Source organism: Cheilinus undulatus, linkage group 20 (genome assembly GCF_018320785.1).
Source record: "Cheilinus undulatus linkage group 20, ASM1832078v1, whole genome shotgun sequence".
In the NCBI taxonomy this organism is placed as follows: Eukaryota; Metazoa; Chordata; class Actinopteri; order Labriformes; family Labridae; genus Cheilinus; species Cheilinus undulatus.
Window position 1 is genome coordinate 19,336,837 of NC_054884.1, and position 27,260 is coordinate 19,364,096.

Genomic DNA, 27,260 nt, shown 5'->3' on the forward strand with positions numbered 1-27,260 from the left:
CCCTGCAAAATAAGACAATGAAGCATCCGAGTGCAGCCTTTCACAGTGACATCTATCTTTGTCAAGATTTCAGTATTATTGTAGTTTTTTGTGATGGATTTGAATGAGCATAAGCGTATCAAAGTGCATATTATCATTATTTTTAATGCTTAGACAAAAGCAGAGGCTGTTGGGTTATTAAAGCCTGAATTCAGCATCTTGTTAAAAAGGGCATCTTGTCAAATTGTGTCAATGTTGAAAGAAGACAACAAGCCTGTCCTTAATTCTTGTACAAGACAGTACCCTTTTTTTGTATTTCCATAGCTCATAAAGCTCCAGTGAGGAATCATTTTATCTTTGGTGCCCCCTATGGACAAAGTGAAACATAGTTCAAGGCAGTCTGGGTGCGGACTGTACATCTGTCGGACAGTCTCACAGACCGTTCATTTGAGATGCTGTCTCTTTCAAAAGGAAGTGCTGTAATGTGTTAAAAAGTTGTAGACTTTTTGTTTTTAATTCAAATTTTTCATAAATGTCTGGCAGTTGCATTCATGAAATAAACACACTGTAAATATTACAGACTAAACAACATTTCATAAATAAAATAGAAAAAAGTCAGAGGTCTACTCCGGGATTCAATTATGTATAGATATCGTTTTGAAGTAGTGACATGAACAGTGGCCCATATCAACTTTACTAGCTTTTGCTAAAGCTAACGTTAGCTACCTTATTTAAGTTACTACATAAACTAATGTGGCTAAGTTAGCTTTCCCAATGTAAGCTTTAGTAAACACTGCCTATGTAGCTGCTTTGAGAGCTTAGCTTTAGCTACGTAGCTAAAGCTAAACCCACAAAGCGGCTACATAAGCTATGCTTTCTCTGTGGCTATGTTAGCTTTAGCTACATTTGCTACGTAGCTAAAGCTAAGCTCACAAAGAAGCTGCATATGCTATGTTCTCTGTGAAGCTCATATAACAGCTTTAAGAGCTTAGATTAAGCTAAATAAGCTAGGATGATTGCGTTAGAAGATTTCATGAAGGACAAGCTTTTTTCCTGTAGGCAGACTGTTTACCTGGCTTTATCAAATGTTTTGTAATCAGAATTTTCTGGTCAGTTTTTGAACTTTTGGTATCCTGACCATTATCTTAACCCTAACCCTATCCCTGAACGTAAGTTTAATTCCTCTCTGAAGGAGACAGCGTCTCAGAAGAACAGTCTGTGGGAGTGGCCATCAGAGATGTACGGTCAGCTGCCAAACCCAAGCATAAATTAGTTTGTCCTTACTGATTTTGTCTTGTGCAAGCAGTGTTTTACACTAGAAAATCTGACCATACTTTCTTTTAACAGTTAACAGGCAACTTTGCCATGAAAATGGTACCAAACTGTATTTCTTATGGTAAAGCATACACACCTTGGTGATGTATGTATACACCTCAGTCTAGACAAGACGTTCTGCATATGCTTCACATTTACCGTGACTATTAAGGTAAAAAGTAATACTTATTTATCAAAGCTGAAATTCAGGATAGATTCTTCTTAACCTCAATGGGCCCCCAAAGAGACTGAACCCCAGAACCCCCACCCCGCCTAATGGACAGTAGCGATAACCATAGAACGACTTTATGATGTATGAAAAGTACAGTGTTTGGTCCAACACCTACCCCCTGCCAGCAGGGTTTGGCATACAAAATATCGTAATCAAAACAGCCAATCTTTATGTTAATGGTCCGGTTTACTTTGGAGCTCATAAAGACTAATTAGCTTTATTTTCAGCCTTTTTAATGAACAGCTAAATTCCTCTTGCCGGAGCTTTAAAGCTTTATTAGATGTTATTCAAAGCTCCTGCGAGGAATATTTAAGATGCTTGAGCAGAAGGCTGAAATTTAAACAGTTAATTCTTTATGAGCTACAAAAGCAAACAGGATCATCGGAACAATAGTGAGTATTTTTTTACTGTTATATTTAACATCCAACATTGTTGCCGCAGGATAGGTGTAAGACAAAAAAATAAACATTACAATGTAAAAAAAACCCTTTACACAGCATAGATTCTCAATGAATGACTTTTCAAAGCAAGGACAGTAAAAAAAAAAAAAAAAACACAACTGGAACATGTACAGAGCAACAAATTGGTAGGGATAGAAATACCACTTTGTCCACAGGGGGCGCTGAAATCAACACCAACCAAAAGTTCCTCACATGGCTTTCAGGTTTTCATTTAAGATTTCAACCTATTAAAGATGAAAAATAAACATTATTACTCAACATGTAAACTGCAGTTATGATTTGTTGGTGTGGCAATAAAAAAATGTCCTTTTAGAAGTTTATAAAGGTTGGAAATTGTGCAAATAATGTGAGACAAATAAATACAGAAACCATCAATTTGCAAGTGAGTTGATTTACTTTGAGGGTGAATGAGCAATACTTATCATTCATACAAAATGTATGTATTACTTTGAAGAAATGTGCAAACAAAGCTTCAATAAAGGATGCCTTAACATGCTCTCTGATGCTGGCATTTTGGAAAAATATACAGTTCTAGAAATATATACACATCCAAGAGTAGCACGTCTACATACTCAGTGTGGGCATTAGCAAGAGTCTGCTTGCATAGTTAAGTGCATGCATAAGCAAAAAAATTTTTTCATGCAACATCTTTCTTATACGTCATGGACGGTGATTTCGGTCGAGTCAGTGCGTTCAGTGTCGGTCTACTCTGAAATGCAAGCTGAAGGTGTGCACAAGCCGTAGTGATGGGCTGACTCAAACATACTGTAATGCTCTATGTACATATATGATTTAAAACAAAGGCATCCCAGCTGTCTTTGAATGTGTCGTAAGTGTGTAGAGTGGCTTTTTTGACCCTGTGTTCATCTGAGAGGAATGTTTGGAGATGTCTGGCAGTCTGAAGAAGAGGCTGATCACTCCTCGTGAGGACGATCAGAGGTGGTGACAGGGTGGGATTAGGTTTGTCTGAGGGGTAACAGGTAAATAAAAACACAAACATTTAAAAGGACCATTACAAACAAAGGTCTCCAGACATTTAACACCAATGACACATGCGTCATTCCTGCCTCTTCTCCCAAAAACCTCTCAATGACAATCTTCAATTCCTCTGCACAAAAATACTTCATAAAGGCTGTTGAACAATTACTACATCAAGGAGCATATGTAAACAGCAGTTCAGGTTAAATAGGCTTAATTGTGGTTTACTTGAAACAACATTTCCGGTGCTTAATAAATATTAAAATCCAGTTATAAATTTACCAACACCTGCAGTTATACAATTTAGATTAAATACTTCTTTGATTATCTGAGGCACTGATGTTTGTGGTCGACATATGGCTCTCTATATTGAAGGAGAGCAGTACATAAAGATTTTTGGGAAATAATTTAACTGCATCAGCATGTTAAAAATTGCCAGTAAACTTCCTTTGGTGACTGAGTAGTCTGTTTCATGTATTTTGCTTTCCATCTTTGTGCAAAGTCACTTTATATCCCACCTCCTGCTGAGGTGTACCTCTCTGCTCTATGCTACAGACAGAACAAGGCAATAATTTGATACATGTGCAGTCCATGCGTATTTACAATACAGTATAATATTCCTCAAAATCAATGCAATCCATACAAAGTGCTTAGTTAAAACCCATTCCTAAATAGCTATGTAACAATGAGGACATCAGGCGTCCAGTATGGCAGCTGGTTTTCAGTGAGCACTGAAAAGCTACAGGTGCTTTAAAGATGTCTGCCTTGATGGTTAAAACACCTCAGAGCTGCACTTAGAGAAAGTGTTGTCAGGCCTTTAAATGTCACTTGGCCTTCTGGCTAGTTTGTGTAGAGCTGATAGGTATCTTCCTCGACTGCATTGTCTTTTTCGCAGGCTCTTTCTTCGAAGGTTCTTTAGCGTTGGCAGAGGACTGCTGGGAGGTTGTTTCAGCTCCAGAGAGCTTGGACTTTGTGGAGGGCAGCAGCGAGTGTTTAGCTGTAGCGGATGCCTTCGAGGACTCTTTGTCTTTGGCTGAGGTTGCATTAGCCTCTGAGGTGATGTTCTGGGCTTTCTTACCCGCTCCATGTTGGGCTCCTTCTCTTGCTGCATCCCCTCCCCCCTCCTCTGGACTTCCTTTAGCTTCCCCTGTCCCTGATTTCCCTCCATCAGATGACTTACGAGTCTCTTTTTGCCGCAGAGCACTTTTAAAGAAAGATAAACCTTTCTCCTCTGTCTTACTGTTCCTTCGAGGGCCCCTTGAAGGCGGGGCTGCACTCGCAGAGGAAACACCCACGCTGGATGATCTGAGACTTGTCATAGAGGAGCTGCTGCTCGAGCTTCGGCCAGGCGGTCTGTTCTCGGCAGCGCGACCCGGCCTGCTCTCTGCTCTGCTCGCAGCACTTGACCTGGAGGGAGGACCTCCAGCGTTAGCCTTCTTCTCTGGCGCCGCATTAGTCCTTGAGGAATCTCGACTAGTGCTCCGGTCTGCTGCTGCTTTAGTCCTTCCTGAGGCTGAGCTTTTCTCGCCTCCTACTCTGGGTGACGCTCTCCTCGGAGGGTGTGATCCTGGGGAGCCGCTCTTTCTCTGCTGAGCAGAGTCAGGATGCAACACCTCAGGGGTTTGGGAGGGGACTTTCTTGGAAGGAGTTGCCGTTCTTGAGGAGCTAGCCTTGCTAGTTCTTGTACCACTGTCGTTTTTGTCCTTAGGGCTGGACACTGACGCTGTACTTTTGGTCTGCATTCGAGATGGTAGCTTGTCAACAGCTGGGGATGCAGGGGAAAGAGAGCTGGAGGACGTAGAGGAGTTGGCAGGACGTTTCTTAGGACTCCTTTCGCTCTCTAACTTGGCTGAGCTCCTCTTAACACCAGCGCTATCTGCCAAGCCATTTCTTAGTTTTTGATCCTTCACTGCTGCCCCATGTCGAGGACTTATTTGTTCAGCAGCTGTGGCTATGTTGTTGCTCTCCCCAGCCTGGATGGAGCTCCTGAGCTCTGCCTGAGCCACAGCCTTAGAGTGAACCTGCTCTATCAGCCTCCTGCTGCCGAGATTACTATCAAAAGCTGAGAGAGCTGTTCGACCCCCGGACAGTTTGTCTGGTTTAGGCGACCCAGGGAAATTATCAACCACCTCTCCTATCATCTCCAGGGTCGGGGAGGAGGAGTGGGACTCCAGGGAGAAACGAGAGGGAGAGTTTGAACGGAGTTGGAGCTTAGCAGAGTGTGGCCAAGATGGTTTGGTGCCATTTTCACTGAGCACAAGAGGGCTGGCGATGGAAGATCTTGAGGTGAATGTTTGTCTTTGCATGCCTCTTACTGCCTGCCGGCTTGACAACCCTACGTAATAAAATGATATAGATCAGTGGAAGATTCACTCTCCTTAGTTATGTCCCAATTCAGGGGCTGCATGCTTCAGAGGTCATCTTTAAGACCCATTACACAAAGCCTGTCCTATTTCAAAAAATCATTTGGCCTCGGCAAAGGAGTCATACTTGGCTCAACATATCAAAAGATTCCTTGTGCACAAAGTCAAACGAGCTGGCAGACTGAGGCGGCTGAGTATAATGGGTTTAAATGCTAGAAAATGGTTTACACTCCATGTAATAGCTACCAACACTAATCTTAAATAATAACATTCTGTGACATTGATTATATTTTATTGAAACAGATGCATTAGACCCAGTTAAGACTAGACCTACCAGTCTCATTTCAGATCAGCTGGAGCACATGTCAGCTAATAAGGCTGGTCCTTAGAAGGATGCTCCACCTGAATTGAGACACAGCTATTATATGTTTTTGTATAAGTTTCTCACCATCATCCTCACTCCGTTCACCAGCAAACTCAGCCGACTCTGAAAGGGAGGCCAGAGAGGTCCGTCTTGAGGAGCCAGACGAAGCTTGGCTCGGTGGACGGCTTCCCATGAGACGACTGATCCAGTGCTCACACAGAGAGGAGCTGGTAGATCCTAAAACATCCCATGCAGACAGTGGTTAAATATTAGTAACATTACAAATGTTTCACACATGGTTCTACAGGCTTATATTAATAAATTACCTCCCACAGAACTGTTGGCAGACCATGAAGGGATTGTAGCACGTCTTTGATAGAACAGGATGTAACCAGTGTGCTGGCAGACCTCATCCTCAGATATGGGCTGTACATCGCTGTCATCAAAGCAGTACCACTGTCCATCAATGGAGTTCTTACAGTGAGCTACAAGGCACAACAAAAGTAGTCTTAGAAATATCTTCAGAAGCAGATATTAAAAAGAAAATCCCTGAATATAAGATAAAATAAATAGCTAAGCAGTTCTGATTTCATACCTGTGTAATGTCCCCCCTGCATGGTCCCATGATGGTTACACACTGCGTACAAGTCGTAAAGATAGTCCTCAGGGTCACGGCCCATCCCATAAGGCCGTCTCCATGGTGACCAGTGGGAGGGGAGGCTCCAGCTGCTCTGGCTCCTTTTCACCATATGGGGTGCCATGTCCATGCCTGTGAGTGGGAACTTCACCATGTTCTGCATCTTCATTCGCCGATCCCCGTCCTGTTGATGCCACACATTCATAATATTATTATTTTACCACGAGTGCTTCAAGAACCATGAAAATCCCCCTGTTTTTCTTGGATGTACTTGTACTTTTTTAGTTGGAGCATATGTTTAAAAGGTTTTCTATATCCGTACCTGTCTGAAGCGCTTCAGGTGGAGTATGAGGATATCTGGCAGGGTCCACAGACTCAGCTTGATGCTGCCCTGCTGAAGCTGCTTACAGTGTGGACATCGCCATGCATCATCAGGAGCCAGCTGAAGTTCATATGAAAAAAGTTATTAAGAGAAATTAGTTGTTTTATTCAGACTCACTTGTTTTATTCATTAGCATTCTTGTATTACTTTCATTTTTTTGTAAACAGAGGGCATTCATTGATTCCATTTTCTAACTTTTTTTTTTTTTACAAAAAAAGTTTGAATGTCGTCTTTAAAACAATAGTTTCTGCATAAGCCAACCCCTGCTTTTTTTCTGCCCATTTTTTCATTGTGATAGGTAAGACTATGATATCTCATCCTAAGTAATGATACTGATGATATACTAATGATAAACTGTGAAATCCGGTGTAAAACACCAATTACAAAAAAGTTGGCACACTGTGTAAAATATAAAATAAAACAAAATGCATTGATTTGCAAAACTAATAAACCAATATTTCATTCAAAAAAAAAATATAAACAACACATCAGGTGATGAAACAGCAACAATTTTTCCATTTCATGAAAAACATTAGCTCATTTTGATGGCAGCAACTCATCTAAAAAAGTAAGGACTGGGCAAAAAAGACTGGAAAAGCATAAGGTGCATTCTGCAACTCATTAGGATGACTGGCAACGGGTCATTAACATGAGTGGGTATAAAAGGAGCATTTTAGTGAGGCAGAGTCTCTCAGGGGTAAAGATGGGCAGAGGATTACTAATCAGTGAATAACTGTGCCTAAAACTTGTGGAACAATTTCAGAAAAAAAAAAACTCATTCAAAGCTCATTTAAAGTGGACTGAGGCAAGGGTCCAACATTAAGGTTTCTGCCTACTTGCGCTTCAGGGCAAGTGCTTCCCAAGTCTACTTGCCCCATCTAAATTCCTACTAGCCCTGTCTAGGAGGTACTTTTTTCTGGCTGTCAAGTGCATACATTTTGTTCACAACATACTTAGAACTAAAATCCATTGCCTGTTGACTGTGGAAAGCAATACACAACATATCTCTCTTAAGAGACCTGTATTTATTAGCTGTGTTGTGCTGAGCTTGAGCTCTGAGATGCTTTTCAAAGAAAATGATGAATTATGGTTGGCTATTTGGGTATTTATATCTCACATTGGGGCATTTACTAGAGTTATATGACTTTATTAACATAAAAGAGATGCTTTCTAATTTGTTCCACTCATTATTAATCCTTTAGTAAAAGGGGGAGGGGCCTCATATTGGTCTTGCCCTGGGCCTCCAAATGACTAAAACCAGCCCTGCCTCACACCTGCAGCTCTCCAGACACATAGTTTCACCCTGCCTCATTTTGGAGCTTTGGTTTTATATTTCTGCTCTTTTGACAACACTTATGATCATTAGTACATTAAAGATCAAATAAAACACCCACGTTTGGACAATTTTCACTAGATATGACATTATCTCTACGTGTGATCCGTTTGAGTTATGCTCGTTGATGACGCACATCGGCGTAATTGTCAAACGATATGGGTGTGAGAAGTGGCAGGAAGTGGCTGGAGAAAAAGTTAAAACCAGGAAATGGGAAACTTCAGATTAAACACGACAGCACACCTCAATGAATGAGCAAACTGAAGAGACGCACCACCAACGGACTTCCTCTGCTCTCGTCTCTTACACATGCCCCTCCGTCGAGCGCATCCGACAGTAATAAAATACGAATTAAAAATAATAATCACTTAAGTTTGGAAGTTGAAGCCTGTCTTCTTTATGTGAGTAACAGATTTATTGATGTGACCTACCATGAATCTTTACTGATGACAGTGTTTACCTTCACAAAGGTTTATAGTTAAAGTTTGTGCAGCTGTCTGCACGTCAGCAGACACACTCAGCCAATGGAGGCAGTGACACACTGCATCTGGCTACTCGGGGGCTCCGTAGTAACAGAAACGAGAGAGGAAAATAATACAATTAATGAATAGAAAAGCTCAGTCATGCTTGCCTGATTGGACAAGTCCTTACAAGTTTTGCTTGCCTGTTGGCTTTTTGAAGTTGCCCCGGGCATTCGGGCAACCGTTAATGTCAGACCCTGAAAACTGTTCTGTGGTCAGACTTATCAAAATTTGAAGTTCTTTTTGGAAACCACAGGTGCTGTGTCCTGCGACTAAAGAGGAGGGGGACAACCCAGCTTGTTATCAGCGCACAGTTCAAAAGCCTGCATCTCTGATGGCATGGGGTTGCATGAGTGTGTATGGTGTGGGCGGCTTACACATCTGGAAAGACACTATCAATGCTTAAGTATATAGAGGTTTTAGAGCGACGTATGTTCCCATCCAGACAATGTCTCTTTCAGGGAAAGCCTTACATATTTCAGCAAGACAATGCTGAACTGCATACTTGATCCATCACAACAGCATGGCTTCACAGTAGAAGAGTCCAGTTGCTGAACTTGTAAAAGACACATTTAATAGGGTTTTTTGTACATCTAATAGGCTAGTTGTGATATATAGCAGCAAAACTAATATACCAGTATAAAGTGCTAAGAAATGCACTATTATCACACATTGTACGACCTAGCACTACTGAAAATGTACCCTATGTACTGTGTCTGTTAAATTCACAAAAACCGCTACAGGCTGAGAGCTCAACTACCCTATTATGGCTGGAAGAGTGGCAAACTCTTGATGACAAAACCAGATGGTACTATAAGAGCCACAGCTCTGCACAAAAGCTGTATGCTGTTGCAATAGAAAACGTCATCAGGGAGACCGTTTCAACCTTCATCCCCAAAAGCAGACTGCAGCTTTCATACCAATGAGGCCTGTAATCCAGATTTTACAGTAAAGGCTGCATATTTCTATACTTATTTGTGCTTTAACAACTCAGGAGGTTTGATACAAAAAGATGAGGTCAAGAAAACACCTTCAAATTTTTCATATCACAGGAAAATAAGATAAATATAATGGACAGACCGCCCTTTCTTAAGGACTAACTTGTTAAGGACTGGCACAATAAAAAACAGATTGAGATGTTTGTTATTTGGGCTGCTCAAAAGATGCTCCCTGGGTCAGTCAAGCAGCATGCTTTCACTTTCCATGGAGTGCAAAGCTAGAAACTCCCATCTGGATAGATACATTTTTGACAATGCATATTGAATACAATAAAATTAGTTCAAAAGCACATAATCCATATTAGAATTAATCTGAATAGGAGGGTGCAACAAGCGCTATGCTATAAAGGAAGAGGCTGGGGTGGAGGAGGTTAAGTTTTGCCAGCAGCAGCAGCAGCATGGTGCATCAGCATTAATGCAAGCAGGGATTAGTGAGAAGTACGTCATATTTAACTACACCACTGTGTTGAGGGAAAGAGCTGGGATTGGAGGTGATAATTAGGATCAGCTGGCCATCAGCTGATTACAGCTGGGTGTATAACTACTACATGAACTAATGCTAGGCTTCATTTATTCCTCATGATTTATTTATTTTGTTTATATGTATTTAACATTTTTCTTTACTTATTTACTAGTTTGTTTCAGTCGTTTTATAACTGTATAACTATTTCAGCCAGTTTCTATTATTTTCTGTTTATTTGTTCTTTGGTGGAGCAGCATTATTATATGTATGAAAGGTCCTACATAAATAAAGCTGAGTTAAAGCGTTTTATGTAAATTACTATACACCAAAAAAAAAAAAAAAAACTGATTGGTGCAGAAACCTAAGATCTCTACCTTAGTTTGACATCTTTGCACCTCCTCTGAGATCAATAGCAATACAATCCAACAGCACATCTCCCACCTATTAACCCCTGTCTCGACTGAACCCAGTGTACCTGTTCCTCTTTGGTGTAGAGCTGAAAGCACTGGGCGAGCGAGCAGGTCTGAGGCTGCTGGTGCTGCTCCTTCACCTGCCGCACACTTTCAGCGTCAGGGATGTATTCATCTTCGGTTCTTTTGAACAGACTGCGAGCAGAACATGACGCAAGACAGAGGAGGATCAGAGGGGACTTCAAAGACCTTTACTATACCATATTTATGTTTCAACATGCAGCTCTGAGATGAGACATCACACATTAAACTTGAGGCTGACTGAAGCTTTAGATGTTCCTCATATTACTTACTAGTCTTTAGTCTCCTTGTCCCACTCAACAACAATTTTGACATGAGGTGGACCTCCAGGACCACAAGACTTGAATGCCCTGTTAAAAAATGAAGAAAGCGAAAATTGACAAAGGAAAATTAGTTGTTTTTTCATGGTTTTCACATCAGTTTAAGCTTCTTTTACAATTATTCATATATTTTTTCTGTTTCCTCTCTTTGCTCTTCCTTTCAACTTTTATTTGTAAAGTTGTAGAAAATTAAAACACAACTAAAACAAAACTTCATTAAGGTTTAAGTATTTATTTCGGCTTTTTCATGCTGCAGTAAAACAGCACATATCGTTTCTCTTTCCCCTCATTTGAAAAAATCCATACAACCTCAGAGGTCAACAACTTCTTAAAGGAAAATCCATAAAAGCAGACAAGCTGTTATACATCTCAGGAGATAATTCAACATCAACACCAGTGAAGGGTCGACCTGCATGCTGTTGCTCTTCAATCAACTTCAACGTGATCGAACACACTGCAGGGTTTATGTAATGACAGTTCAATGAGCAGACAATGCTGACCCCGGGTGGTGATGGATGGTATTACCTCTCCACTGAGGGATGGCAGAGTGGCTGCTCCTCCTGAGGTAAGAGATATGTGATTCCAACCACTCCTACCACACGCAGAGTGAAGGGCCCCACCTAGAGGAGATCACACATTCATGACATCATCATGACTCCTGTCATAAAATTAATGAAAAATTGGTGCCAAATATGTGTATTCTGATCTAAAAATATGATAGCACTGTCAACAGGTTTCACTGCAATTTAGATTTACTGCATTGTTGTTTCATGGTGTTGCTTTTCGTATGATGAAGGGCAATTTGGGGAAGAGTTAATCATCCAGAGAAGAATTTAAAAGCAGAATGATGCTAGATAACAGTGATAAGAAGATAAGTGATAAGAGGTAGAACACGTACAGTGAACAGATATTCTAATCCATCAAATTAATATCAATATTGTTGTCTTGAGTTAATCAGATATCATGATGCATCATTATATGATTGTCCTGCCATAAATCTATTATCTCCCAGATGCTGTATCGTAAGGGTGGACAATGTGGAAAATTATCAGATGATTTTTTTATGGCAAGATCACAGTCTTGATTTTATCTCTTTTTTTTCAATCTCATGTTCAAGACTATTTAATTAGTTTATTAGTTACTGAGCATTTTCCCCCATACAATTTCCCAAAAGCAAAAATAATGAGTCTACTTTTTTCCTTTGTCTTCAGCTGCAACCTGTCAGTCAGTGAAATACATATTTGCCATTGCATAATTGGCACCATCAGGAAGGGGGTCTTGAGGTCTTCCCCCAGAATATTTAAGCACCAAGCATTGATTTTCCTATATTCAGTTTCTTTCATGTGCAAATTTGTACATTTTCCAGCAACACTAAAATAATGATTTACTTAAGCATCCTTTTTTGTGTTTTTGAATCCACTTAAGTGTTTACCAGGCACATTTTTATACAGTGTTTTTTGTTTTGTTAACAGGGGGGACTATATGAGAATTCCTACAGCTGTAGCTTGATACTGGTAGTCTCTGTTAATACATACTTTAGCCTTATTCATAGAATGATATGAATGATCTGCCTCTAATGTGTGATCTTCTGCTTTGCTCCGTTGAGGACGCGCTCAAGAGACTATCAAAAAGTTCACTGACTTTGTGAAGATTTTGCAAATAACTGCTTTTTGCTCTGATGGTTTCCATGTACTGTAGTCCAGTTAGAAATCTTTTAAGCATTAAATCTTAGGTTAGTTTTCATTTTCAGCCATGAATCCCTGCTCCATCAAGACAAAGAATGCAAGGGTTTGAGCCTAGAACTGTAATGGAGTGTGGACCTGTCCTGAGTACTACTCTGGTCATCCTATCGCACATGTCTACTCCATCATGATATAATCCTTATCATGGGGCATTGATTGCATATCATATGGTATGGTTTCGTATCACGTGGTATCGGATTATATCAAATCATATTGTATTGCATTGTCATTATGCATTTTCTATCTCAGGATTAGACATTAAACAGGCCCAAAATAAAGACTATAGAGGGTTTAAGCTGATGTCTTTGGATGTTTCACTGTAAGCCAAGTTCAGGCCCAAGTTCACAATGCAACAATAACTGAACTGGTCCGCCACAGCTAAAATAAAGCCGTCTAATAATGTTGCCTGCGATTCAGCTTGTCAAGTCGCAGACAACTGGTTGCAGGACGTTGTAAGCAAATAAATGTAAAATGGGAATCTCGGTGTGAAAGGCTAAAAACATTAACAAATATTTGTTCAAGTAGAATGTACATAATCCTACTGAACAGATGGATTTGCCAGACTACCTGTCTTTCATCAAACAAACCCATCTTGCAAAGCAACATTTGTGCAAAACCAAACATGATTCAGACCCATCTGTGTTATTTGAAGAGAACAAGATGGTAGCTTTGGGCAGGGTTTAGCTGTACTGTGAGCTGATAGCAGTGGCAGCCACCGGTGTATTGATTAGCTTGGATGTAGCTATAGTATAGCAGCTGTTTCATAAGAAGTGGACCACATTTCTTTACCAGAACAAGATCAAAGAACCAAACTGAAACAATGTTTTCGCTATTCTCTCAACCTGCTTTGGCATATGGTTGCTGTCATTACAGGTAAGGCTGAGTTGCAGTAAACTAGTGTATACAACGGCTGCCACAAGAGTAGTGATGAGCTCAAATGTAGCTGCAGAAAAACAGCTTTCAATCAGACCTCGACTACATTTCTTTATTAAAATGAGCAAACAGAAAGCACCGAAATCTTCTCTTAGCAGAGAAAACATTTTTGCACATCTTCTGATAGGCTTCAGCATGAATTTTAGCCACTGTTACCCTCCGCCATTCAAACACTACAGCAGGGCTAACCTGTATAGCTCAGGGTAGCACTGGAGCTGCACATGTCACTCTTATTGGCCTGTAATGAAGGTGGCAGACAAAATGTTTGTCCTGTCCTTCCCAGATGCTTTGTATGGGAGGTTTCCCAAATGAATGTGAAATACAGTGTATCCAATGCAAGTTTATGTAGTCTATCTGGCCTGTCAGGTTAATGGAAACGATGCTTTATCTCCTCTAACTGCAACAGAGTGAATTGGTAAGCTTTAAGAACATCACAGAGTGGTCCTTGTCGTGAATCTTTGGTCTGAACTGGGTTTTAGCGTGCAGTTAGTTAGAGCTAGAGATATTTACCCAACTATCTTGTTTTTTTATCAATACCAGTCTGGTGGATTTTGTTCCTTTCACAGAATGTTTCTTCTGTCTCCCTTCAAGAGTTTTGATTTCAAGTCAGCTCCAATGCAGCAGTGGTTTAGTTACTCCTTTTTCTGTGTATTACTGAAAACAGGAGCTTATTGGTTTAGCCTTCTACATTGTTTTTTTTTTTTTGCTGTCATCCATTAAATCGTCTGCAGTTCTACTTGAGTCCACAATTGCATCCCACCTCGCCCATCCTGACAGTATCCTATTACGGATTACCCTTGACTCAAAAATGTGAATTAGGCATTAAACAACATAAAATTTAAAATAAAAGGTTATTAAATTTAGAGGCTGATTGTTTTATGATTTATCCATCAATAAATGCAGAATTACTGTATCTTGAAGTTACCTTTGTGATCATATGTACAGTATATTTCATGGTTAACCCTGCAATCTCCACCCTTTAATTTAATAAAAAAAAAAAAACTAAAGTTGGTCAAAGATAACTGAAATTTAAGGGTTCCAGTGGATGTAATGATTGCAGAATCAGTGTAGAGTGAAACTGTGGTGTCATGCATAGAGCCCCATACCTTGAGTTACCCTGCAATTCTCACCCCATATGAGACTTGAGACATTAAAAAAAGCACATAATATAAAATAATTCAAACACATCTCAACTTCAGAGGTTTGTGTGGACTCAGTAAGTACCTGAACAAAGACTCCAGGGCGCAGTAGATGTCGCATTTTCTCCAAGATCTCTTTCTGAAGTACATCCCATGTCACCGTTCGCTCCAAATATAGAATGAACGGATTACCAAACCTGCCAGAGGTACAAAAACAAAACAGTTTGAGCTATATGTGGTTTTAGATTCATTTGGGGGTTAAATCCCTTAACAGGTATTGTTTGTTTTACCTGCGTCCCTGCTGCCCAGCACACGCTCGGTTACACACCAGCAGGACGATCTTCTCGGCCTGCCCGCTGTTCTTATTGGGACTTTGAGGTGGGGTTGTTGGTTCTTGTATTTGTGTGGATATCCTGTTGTTATCTGTGCCATACTTCAGGTTGTTCTGGTTAAGGTTCGCATGTGGGCTCCCTGTATCAAAGATATAAAATGTATTGTTACAAATATGGGAAAAAAATAAAGATTTCAAAGCCTCTTAAAAAAATAAATCAAACAGTCTGGTCAGTATTTAACAGCTTTTCAGTTTTTCTAATCTAATCTAATCTCCCTGGCGTACGATGACAAAGAGTTAAAGTGATTTTAGGGGAATAAACAGGATGCTGTACCACCTCGCTTGGAGCGGATCTGATCCGGTCTAAATAGCTCCGGTGTCTCAAAGGCAAAGATGGAGTCGCTCTCCTGAATGATCTCAAGGTCTTCGTCGTCATCACAGAAGGAGCGGTGAAAGCCATCAAAGTACATTTCAGTGAGGACAATCTGAAGGAAGAATATTTTCATATGTGAAAACAAGACAACAAATCACTCCCTTCCTCAAAGCTTCATCTCCTTCACTCTAATGCATTATTTTCTTAAAATAAGTCAGGTTCAGGTAAGACAGCACCTGTTGGGCAGGGATTTTAGTCTCTTGAGCCACAGCTTGTCTTAGCCTGGACACGGTGCCAGAGAGAGGCACGGCCACTCCGACTCTCATACAGTGGGAGCACTTTCCTTGGTACACCACTGTCACATACAGCGGCCTGCAACACAAAAAGACAAAAAGTTAATTGTCTGTTTCATAACCGTGGCTGGACTGGTGTTTCAAAGATAGACAGAAACGTCTAATTTTAGCTTCCTCCTGTCAGATGTTTGGGACTCTTTGTCTCGACATTCCTTTAAAGCCCTGCTCAGACTGGATCTTGTCTTGTCTCGTTTTTTTTTTTTTTTATTAAAAAAAAGCTTTTTTGTCTGATTAATACTTTTTTATTTGTAAGGTGGCTACACAGTGAGCTTACCGTGTGTGAGGTACCGGGATTGGCAGTGAGATGCAGAGGAAAGGATCAAAGGTGTTGCTCTGTTTCTGGCAGTGAGGGCAGGTCAGCGAGGACCTACAGAGACGTGATGAGAATCAATAGAAGCAGCAGCTATTTTGCAAAAGCTCTTAATACATTTCATCAATCTTTTGAAGGGAGCAGATATTAAGATTTGCAAACATGTCTTAATGCTCCTGTGAGGTGTATTTATCTAGTCAAAAAGCTGACTGAAATGAATGCAGATGTACAGAGCTGTAAAAAAAAATTAAAAAAATTATTTGTCCCCTTCTTATTTCTTATGTTTCTTTTTTTTGCATATTTGTCACACTCACATGTTTCAGATCATCAAGGAAATTTTAATATTGGACAAAGACAACCTGACTAAATACATAATGCAGTTTTTAAATGATGTTTTCAGATTTAAAAAATAATTGCAAATGAAATTGCAATCACAATATCGGGAAAGAAAATCGTAATTAGATTATTTTCACAAATTTTTCAGCCCTGTGAGAGGAAGCCAGAATACCCATAAAGCCCCACCCCCGAAAAAAAAAAAAAAAAAGATTAGCAAAGATATAAAGGTAGTACTGCTTCTAACATCATCACAAACGGCAACTTCTTTAACTTAACAGTTAATATACTCTGTCAATTATCCAAGCCCAGCATTACAGCACGAAGGAAGAAGGAAACAGCTAGCTGGGCGCTTTCTCTTTGATAGCAGTTCTGCAGAACAGCTAATTCAACACTTAATATTTCATTAATTTAAGTATATAATATAACTTTTTAGGATTATGTGCAAAACTATTTCCTGCCTGGCAAATTGCAGACAAAGACGCCAGGAGGTCTAGGAAAACAGCCCTTAAAACAAGGTTGCTGTGAGCACCAGTGTCCAACTAGTACTAAACTTTCCTCCTGTTTAGGTCCTTACTCTCTGATTTGCAAACTAGTTTGGGCAAAATTTCTTCTAAGATTTTAAGCAACCTAGCTGCTAACTAGGGCTACTCTTTGCATCTCACATATGACGTATGATCATTTGTTTACACTGCAATTACAATATGAAGTGCACTTAAAAACAATTGTTTAAGAAGGCTATTATCCAGAGCTTTATGTTTATCTGCTGTTCTTCATGTTTTACAGAATACATGATCTTTGCTTTACTTTAACCTGGATTTTTATACATGGAGGACATAGGATAAGGGTTGTTTCAAAGCTTTTAAAGTGCTGCTGTCCTACTTAAATCACCCCAAGCCATATTACAATCAATGCATCTAATGATGCATGCAAAAGTGGACTTTTCTATCTTTATTTAGCTGTAAAGTTATCAGTTGCACTTGTTTATGGATGAAAAAGACAAACATGTTCAGCAAATGAAGGTGGAAGGTGCGCCCTGGTGTACTCTATGGTAAAATATTTCTATATAGCTGAGAGAAGCATGGATATGCTCTTCGTGCTGTTGATCTCTGCCGCTAACTGTCAGCCCATTTACCGCTAATTTATTTGAAAGTTCAGGACGACGTACATCTGGGTGGAAACTCAGACAGGCATGCGAAGGAATTTCAAAATAAAAGTGTAGCTTAATGATGATGGTGTAGATCAATGTTTTACCCACTATCAGTTTGATTTGATAATTGATCAACCAATAGATCGCCGTTGATGGATTTTTACACCCACACTAAAATGTTTCATCAATGAATTTCACCTAATGTGAGAGAGAAGCTGTTTAAGTGGCATTCCTGGGGCGCAGATGGCCTAGTGGTTAGGTTGCCCAGGTTCATGTCCAGCCTGTGGCTTCTTCCCTGCATGTCTCTCCCCCACTCTCAGCACTGTTTCTGATTCTGTCCACAGTTTTTTTCTATCAATAAAGGCATAAAAAAAAAAAAAAAATATCTCTATCCCAGCAACTCATTAAGTATTCACTTGAAAGTCACTTTTAACAGCTTTTCTCCATAATTTTTGAAATTCATTCAGGAAACTGAAATATTAATGTTAATATTAATAAACCTTATAGAGGGCAGTTTTTATTGAACAGAGTCTTAAATTCAGTGGCACACCACTACTCGTCGTCTTTTGTAATTGTTTCGATTGAGAGCCCTTTGGCAGCAGAATTTATATTCTATGTGTTTAAGGCTTTTATCATAAACATGTGCACATTTCAAAGCAGTTTTCATGATAGTAGTTATAGGTCTATTTTTAAATATCCTTCATTACCACATAACTATATTACAACCCAACTTAAGTCTGAGTTTATGAGTGAAAATAGACTGATTTTTGATTTTTGTTTGGTTTTTATGTTGCAATAAAATACGTAAATCAGTGTTATTTACAGTGAAGCACTGAAATGTCACCTGTATTGTGCCTGAAACAGTTCCTGTACAAAAGAGCCAGGTGCTGGTACTGGAGATCCTTCAGGGGGATTTTCTTCTTCTACTGGAGGCTGAAAAAGTAAACAACGCAATGTTTATTAAGTAAGGGTAGAACTGAATTAAAGTTTACAAAATTCGTTTTATTACAATTTCAATACAAAATTTCTATTCATCACATGCTCATGCAGATGGAAAATTAAAAACAACATTTAACTTTGTAAAGATAGTAACATTGCACTCTGTATAGTCATTAAAACTGTGCATTAACGTACCTTCCTCGGGGGTCTGCTGTCAGGGTGGACCATGTGGTTGAGGTCTTCATGAACTCTATCCAATAACCAGAGCAGGAACTCCTGAGCATCATGCTGGGAGTTCCCCTTGAACTGCAGGGCGCTCTTAGACACCACGTTCTGCAGCAGACAACAGCAGCACAAACACATTGTGGGTTTAGGAGGACCTTTTTCTGTTTGTGACATCCCTGCCTTATAAAATATTCAGTACGTTTGACCAGCGTGATGATCAGCACAATCCTAAAGGTCAGGTCAGTGGAGGTGGGTGAGGGTAAGACATAGATGAGGAGAAGCTTTTTAAAACCAGGACACGGGCTAAAAATCGACAGCTTGACCTCAGTGACTGCTAGCTACTGGAGGTGGAAACACTGTGTACTCTACTGAGCCACACGGGCTGGCAGCTATAAAGTCAAATCCACCAGATATCAAATGTCACGCAAGGTCAAAGATACGAAGGGACCGAGCACTCTGAGGCTTCACAGCATCACTCATGGGACTTTCTGTCTCATTTTGAAGGCTTTACAGAAACAGAGTCAGCAGTCTGTACCATCAACAAGCAGCTCTAGAATAATGTGCAAATAAAGGACTAGTCTTCTTTATGGACTTGGCCACAAATGCTCTTTGAAAACCAAAGGCTCCATCTGTAGTTTAGAGACCAACTTACACAAGCTAAAACATGTTGTTCTAATAAAGTTATTGTCTTACCGGTGTTGCTGAAGCCTTCTGACTTCTTAAAGACTTTTTATCTCCTGGACCATGGAAGTTGGTTGAATTGTGCTGGAAAACTTTACTATGGATATACATGTTCTCTTGACAAGTTTGTAGGCTACAGGCTTTAGTCTGTTGATGGATTTTGCTTTTAGAATAAATATCTGTATTGAAAATCAAAGAGTTGAATGAAAGTTATATATATGAGAATAATTATTCTTTAGAGAAAAATTGTTATTTTTTGTTTTCTTGCTGCCATGTGATTGGTGGATTAGTAGGGATGTACCATTGCACTGGGTTCTAGCATCGGTATCAGCTCATATCGGTCCTGTTGACAAACAAACACCATCGGCAAACACCATGGCACAAACAGATATCAGTCACCACTTTTTATCCGATGTGTCCAATCATCCCATGCCAGCATCTAGTCCATCTAACTGCTGATTTAAAGAGGATCTGTCTTCTTTTGAAATATGTCAAAAGAAGTCAACAGCTGGACAAACTCTTATCTGTTTTCACAGTCAAACACAAGAGAAAATGTTTGCTTTTAAAGTGCTGCGCCACAATTAGAATTAAAGAAACCCGTGTTTAGCTGCACTTTTAATACCTAGTTTTATCTAAATAGTTGGATTGGGCTTATATATCAGGACGACTGTCACTCACCGGCCACTTTATTAGGTACACGTTGCTAGTACCAGGTTGAACCCCCTTTAAGCATCACGCAGTTGCTGCAGGTTTGTTGACTGCACATCCATGTGCATGTGAACTCCTGCTAGAAGGAGCCATCAGAAGATGGGTACGCTGTGGTCATAAAGTGATGGACATGGTCACAAACAATTCTCAGATAGGCTGTGGCGTTTAAATGATGCTCAGTACGTACTAAGGGGCCCAAAGTGTGCCAAGAAAATATCCCCCACACCATTACACTACCACCACCACCTTGAACTGTTGATACAAGACAGGATAGAGCCATGCTTTCATGCTGTCTATGCCAAATTCTGACCTACCAGCTGAATGTCATAGCTACAACCATAACCCATCAGTTCAGAATGTTTTTTTCCAATCTTCTATTGTCCAATTTTGGTGAGCCTGTTTGAATCGCAGCCTCAGCTCCCTGTTCTTAGCTGACAGGAGTGGTACCAGGTATGGTCTTCTGCTGCTGTAGCCCATCTGCTTCAAGGTTCGGTGTGTGGTGCATCCAGGTATGCTATCCTGCATTCCTTGGTTGTAACAGCAAGTGGTTATTTGAGTTACTGTTGCCTTTCCTTCATCCCGAACCAGTCTATCCATTCTCCTCTTACATCGACAAGGCATTTTCATCCACACAACTGTCACTCACTAAATATCGGACCATTCCCTGTAAACCCAAGAGATGGTTGTAAATGAAAATCCCAGTCGATCAGCAGTTTGTGAAATACTCAGACCAGCCTGTATTCAACCATGCCATGTTCAAAATCACAAGAAAATCCCCTTTCTTCTCCATTCTTCAGCAAGTCTCATTGACCACGTCTACATGCCTAAATGCACTGAGTTGCTGCTATCTGATTAGCCTATTAGCTATTTGAGTTAATAAGCTGTTGAAGAGGTGTACCTAATACAATGGATGATGAGGGTGTTTACCAGTATAAAGTGCTAAATCATGCAACATCATTACCACAATTGTGTGTAGCTGCCATCGTCAGACGTGAAGACAATACAATTGAAAATTCACCTCACTCATTGTGTTTCTGCAAAAGGGGGCTTCACAGCTCAGAGCATGCTTTGATTTTAACCGCTTTTCTTCATCATTAGACCATAATTGTGAATTTAAAGAAAACTAGAGGAATAAGGATTTTCTATCACGAGAGAGACTTGATGAGCTGTAGGCTACAGCACCAAGCCAGGAGCACTTTCTGACTCCGCTCATCAAGAATTTAGACGGACAACTACTTCATTAATAATAACAATGGTCGTAGGAATATGACTATTACTCATATGATGTTAGCCAATCAGGTAGTGTTGTGGGCGGGACATTAGGGAGACTTTGGAGAGTGAAAACAGAGCCAGAGGGAAGGTCACAACTCAGTTTAACGCTCAAATTATCACACTTTTTAATCTGTAAAATAAGGCTTTGGTACAGAATCCAAACATTAGCCCCGATAATCTGTCAACATCTAAGGTAGTAGTATCAGTCCAGTATGATTTGAAGTAGTGCTCTATAAATAATAATGAGGGCATAAGTTAAACAAAAATAAACATGTTTAATATTCCTATGGTAAAGAAAACTCAAAAATGATTTAAATATATAAATTCTTGTGCTGTATCACCATTGGCTGTTTGTGTTTAAATTGATAAGTTTAATATAAATGTTGTCAAAAGGGAACTGATTCTTTGATAGACTGTACTGCAACGTTTAGATTTTGTGGAAAAAAAAAACAGCTTCTAAAAGAAAATGGACACGTGCAGTGAATTTCCCTGTGTTAGTCATTAGTCCGGACATCAGACATCTTCCTAATGATGGCTAAGTGCTCTCAGATTGGACTCAGATTGTGGTCTGAGGACAGAGACGGGTACATCATGTGTGCAGTCTGAGTTCTCAACAAAAAACAGCAGGTTTTGCTGAAGTTAAATTAGACTCATTAGGGTTTTTGAAAATAACCTGACAATGAACAAAAACTATTAAAAGGACTTTTTAAAAATGTTGGTAGTCAGTCTATTGAATAGAAAATTTGCACTGCCCTTGTTTTTGTAAATATATGAAGAGAAAGTAACACTGATTCCTTCCTGAACATAAAATATGATGCCATTAAAAGAAAGAAGCAGTCTGGGATGCTATCAGCAAAAATAAACAAGGAGTATGGAGTCATTATTTTTCCACTATAATGATGTTACTTCTAGTTCATCACTCAAAGTATGATGAATATTCTTAATCAAAGAGTCTGACAGAAAGTTGCACTTCATTTCCGTGCTGAGTTACACATATTCAAGGCCTCTCACTCCGAACAGAATAATCTATATCCAATCACAGTTTGTACTCTGGCTGGCAACCAAGGTAGAAGAAAAGGACAGAAATAGTAACACTGTCAAGAATAAGCAATGGGTTGAACGGTGGTTTTTAATTTAGTCCCTCTCTTTTGTGTATTTTGAGCTTTTCAAAGAAGAAAATGGGTTATTGGAAAGAAAAGGGAGCATAAAATAAAGTTTCCTGTTGTAAAAGAAAGAACAAACCCCTGCGACTGTGACTGTGATGGACAAACTTTTCAGTGGTGGGATACAGGAGTGTGAGAGGCAAAGATGGCAGGGTTTATTCAATTTTAACTTTTGGTTTAAGATGATTTTTAAGAATGAAAATCAAGATTTTTTCTTATTGAACTTCCTCCACCCTGGGCTCCTGAAGTTCCCACCTCCCCCCTCGTCTACTTATTATCACAATACACACGAACAACAATGCTGTCAACATTAATGAAGATTTAAATTCCTAAAAGATAAGGCAGCTTTCAGTTTTAATGTAAACAGCTCCCCTTAAAATAGAAAATCCTTTTACTTTATGGATCCTAGCAGGGCAATCATTTTGTTGATTTTTAGTGGCAAAAGCAAAACTATTTCATTTATTTTTATGCATTAAAATTGTAAATCAAGTTTTGTGTGTAAAAGTCTGATCTTTATTTTGAAGCCTTAAAAGATAAGGAAAGTAGAGGGGGTTTGGAGATAGGCTGATGTATGTGGGACTGACAGGAGAGGTTAATAAAAACAGATGAGTCTGATTACAGCTCAGCTGACCATGTAAAAAAAGAAAAACACTTTGAAAACTTTTGAGAGCGTGTGCTGCTCTAGAAACATTGACTTTACAATGTTTAATCAGGATTTTTCACAAAAGTTGATTTTACTGTAGGAAAAGATGTTGAATAACCTGTGACTGGCTGTGAGCCTCACTTAGTTTGATATGAAGTTGGATTCATATCAAAGACTGTCAGCCTCTTTTTTCAAGTGAAGTTATAAAAGCCCTAACAGGCCATGCATGCATAGATTTTATTTAACTCTGCTCTGCTGTGATAATGACGGGAACGTTTTTTTTTTTTTCCTCAACATCTTGAATTATCTATCAGATTATCTTCAAGTATCAATGCAGGCTTTACATTACGATACAGTAAATGTTATTGACACCCTAAAGAAATGTGTCTTAGACTCCAAGTACTACACACATTTCTCTGCCTCTACAGCAGAATTCATAAATGATAACAAAATCAGGTGCATGTAAGCATAGAAGCATATAACAATGCAAGCCAAAAAGACATAGGACTATGTATTACCTATTACCCACATTGCAGAGATCTGCACAGAACACAATACAATTAAGAGAAAATATAAAAATAAAAAACGAGACATTATTAAAGTAATAAAGGGTTCATGTGATAATAAGTTAATACTCAATTTCAAGGAAAAACGTGTTTTACTCTAAAGATATTTAAATAAAATCAAGATCTGAAGAAAAAAAATACAGAAATTACTCACTATAACAAGAAGATTGGGTAAATTTAATGTATGGATGTATGTTCACACCATTAAAACATTCAGAATACCGTCAATATTATTTTGGAATAAACTTGGTAGTAAGAGTGAACCTGTTCAGATTCTTTTAGTAAACCAGTCTTTAAGGTAGACATCTATCTGTCAGTATTAATAGCGTGTTTTCTGTCTCTTTAAGGGATGCACGATATTGAATTTTTGTGTATATTGATTTTTTACATCAGTATTTACAAATTTTTCTTAGCCAATACTGATATCTATAGGGTAAATAAATGTAGTTCAGAACTTAAACTTCAGTCATTAAACACTTAAAAGCTTTAGAAATGAGGATTAACAAAGAAAAAGACTTCAGCTGACATGGGTCTGATCATCCAGAGTATAACTTCGCAAGCTTATTTGTAGATACGCCAATATTTTTGATATTTACAGCTGATACATGCTGATATTTACAGTCGATATAGGGCGATATTTACAGCCAACATAGGCATATATTTACAGCTGATATGAACACATACTTACAGCCGACACAGACTGACATATACAGCCGATACAGGCCAAAATTTACACCTGACACAGGCCAACATTTACGGCTGATATGGACCAGGTAGGCCGATATATACTGATATGTACAGCCAATATAGGCTGATACATACTGATATTTACAGTTGATATAGGCCAACATTTACATCCGATACAGGCTAGGTAGGCCTATATACACTGTAACGTACAGCCAATATATGCAGATCTTTACAGAAGATACAAACTGATACTCACAGCCCATATAGACTGATATCTTAAGCCAGTAGAGGTGGGTATAAGCAAATATCTACAGCTTATTCACACGGTATACTTGTGCTCGGACTGGGATTTGAACCTTCACTTCCTATACCGCAGTCAACAATGTAAACCACTGAGCTATCCAGCCACCCAGGGAAATATGTAAAGTTGACACAGGATAAAATTTAAAGTAAATATAGGCAGATATTTACAGCCAGTATCTGCAAATTTAGGCCAATATTTACAGCCTTTATAGACTAATAATTAAAGCCATGTAGGCTGATATTCACAGCTACGAGGATGATATTTACAGTTGATATATGTAGATATTTACAGTATATCGAGGCTGATAAATCAGTTACAAATTTCATCAGATATTCCTATCATGCTGATAATATTGTGCATCATTAGTCCCTGTATCTGAGTCTTGCTGAGTCTTGGAAGATGGCTGTCCACCAGTGAGTCAGGTTCTGCTCAGGGTGTCTGCCTGTTGAAAGGAAGTTTTTCTTTGCCACTGCTGCTAAAGGCTTGATCACTGGTGAGTAAAGCTGTTCTTTTAACAATAATAAGGGTTATATGGATACTCTGTACAAAATACATATTTATCAAGACACGGAGTTCAAAATATGGATTTACTGCACTTTTAAATATTCTTCCAATTTTTACAGAGACATGAGATTTAGGTCAATGTATGAATAAATATGATTAAAATTTTTGTCAATGAAAACATATCTCTACTCTGCGATATGAGAAGTGTTCTTTTTAATTTTAAGCATGTGTATTTATTAATAAAGCAATGTTGTCGCAATGCAAGTTTTTCCTTCGTAAATGTGGTGTAAGTACTGCTGCTTGAGCTAATGATAAGGAACAAATGAAGCCAAAAGCAGGGGCAGAGAACTGGCTGGCTGAAAAATGGATATGATATAGGGATGTACGATATTATTGGTGTGATAACAGCAATTTATATTACCAATTTTACATCTATTTTAACTGTAGAATGAGGTATTGTTACATCATGTTAATTGTTAATTTAAAAAATAAGGAATTTTCATTTCACTGGGCAGCCCTATGCGGACATATCCATATTTCCTTTTATAATGAGTTAATCGTGATAGAATACCTGCATTATTATCACAAGCCTTATTAGCAGGTAGAGTCAGTCGTGTTGGAAGGTTGTGGGTTCGAGCCCCAGCTCTGGCATTTGCATGTTGATGTGTCCTTAAGGCAAGACACTTAACCCCAATTTTCTCCAACTGCCTCATTGGTAGAGTGTAAATGAGTATGGATGTGTATGAATGGGATTATCTAAGCCAATTCTCCATGGCAATATCTGCTGTCAGTGAATGTGCAGTGAAAGGGTGTGAGTAGGGAGGTGTGAGCTGTGGTGAAAAAGTGCTTTGAGTAGTCACACAATTAGAAAAGTGCTCCATTTCCAAAATAACAAGATGAATAAGATTGCATAATAACAATAAAAATGTATATTTCAAACAAATAAATAAAATCTATGGGTGCATGTCCTCTTAGGGCTTCCTTATACATTGACTGGCTGAATGAAAGTTGGATTTGAGCTGGTGCTCCTTGTGGAAAACAGCAAAAAATCAACAAAGCTGCTTATTCAAAAGGATGATATCCTCAGCTGACATGTTTGTTTGTAGCAGGTTCCTGTGAGAGTTTTAAAATAGCTCAGGGGCACTAGAGGTATCTGGAAACTTTATTCTAGACAGGTAAATGGATCTAATTTGGGTCTCTTCAAACAGCTGTCTCCTGCACATCAGTAAATGCCGACTGTTTGTCTTATTTTTGCTGTTGTATTAGCCTACTTTTGAACAAATACACTCATAGGCCCCTTGACTGTGCTTACCTTGAAGTCTCTACTGTGCTGAGGTGTGTACTCAAAGGTCCACAGAGCCCGGACCAGCCCGGACAGCTGCTCGGTCACCTCCCCGGAGTCCTGCTGCTGCTGGCTGCCTTTCTTCTGCACCAGCACCCCGTTAGACTTGGGTTTATCGCTGCTGCTGCTGGTGGTGGTAGTGGTGGTGGTGGTCTCTGCCCCTTTGAACTGCTCCAGAGCCAGGTACTCCGCGAACAGCTCCGTGTTGCTCAGGCACTGCAGGATAGCGTTCATGAAGCAGGTGTTACCGTGGTTTTTGAGCCCGGCGACACCTGGCACCTTATCGCCAAACGGGAAACCCCCACAGTCGCTGTCGTCTGACGGTACCGACCCCCCGGTGGTGTTGGGAATCGAACCCGCTTCGTCCTTGTCGTCCTCGGCGGCCTGCTCGTCGGTGCCGAAATGAGACAGAGTCGACAGAGTCCGGAGAACTCTGTTCATAAAGCTCCCCACGGAGCGGACAGAGCTCCTCCGGAAGAGTTTTTTACTGAAGGATTTCTTCTCCTTGTTACTGACAACTTTCGACATGGTTGCCTTCGATGTTTTTCCCGCTTTTATGCCTTAAATCCAGACAGAAGGGCCCCCCTTTTCAGAGCATCCTCGTGCACAGATAGCTCCTCCACTTTCACAATAAGGCCTAAGCTTATTTCACAGAAACATACAGGCCTGGCAGTTCTGGGGATCATATCATATGGAGGCAGTAGAAAGAGTAACATTAAATCAACC

At 39.6% G+C, this 27,260-nt stretch overlaps 1 protein-coding gene across 1 annotated transcript; it reads right to left on the reverse strand.

Annotated features, from left to right (window-relative positions):
• Positions 1-2,057: 2,057 nt before the first annotated feature.
• On the reverse strand, positions 2,058-27,260 carry LOC121528373 (ubiquitin carboxyl-terminal hydrolase 31-like). The gene is made up of 16 exons (XM_041815809.1): positions 26,505-27,260; positions 18,635-18,772; positions 18,345-18,433; positions 15,982-16,074; positions 15,591-15,726; positions 15,319-15,466; positions 14,941-15,121; positions 14,736-14,847; positions 11,362-11,456; positions 10,789-10,866; positions 10,501-10,630; positions 6,651-6,770; positions 6,287-6,512; positions 6,018-6,176; positions 5,776-5,928; positions 2,058-5,299 (listed from the first exon to the last, which is right to left on the reverse strand). The coding sequence occupies exons 1-16, from the start codon at positions 27,060-27,062 to the stop codon at positions 3,789-3,791; spliced, it is 3,927 nt and encodes a 1,308-aa protein (XP_041671743.1). The 5' UTR covers positions 27,063-27,260; the 3' UTR covers positions 2,058-3,788.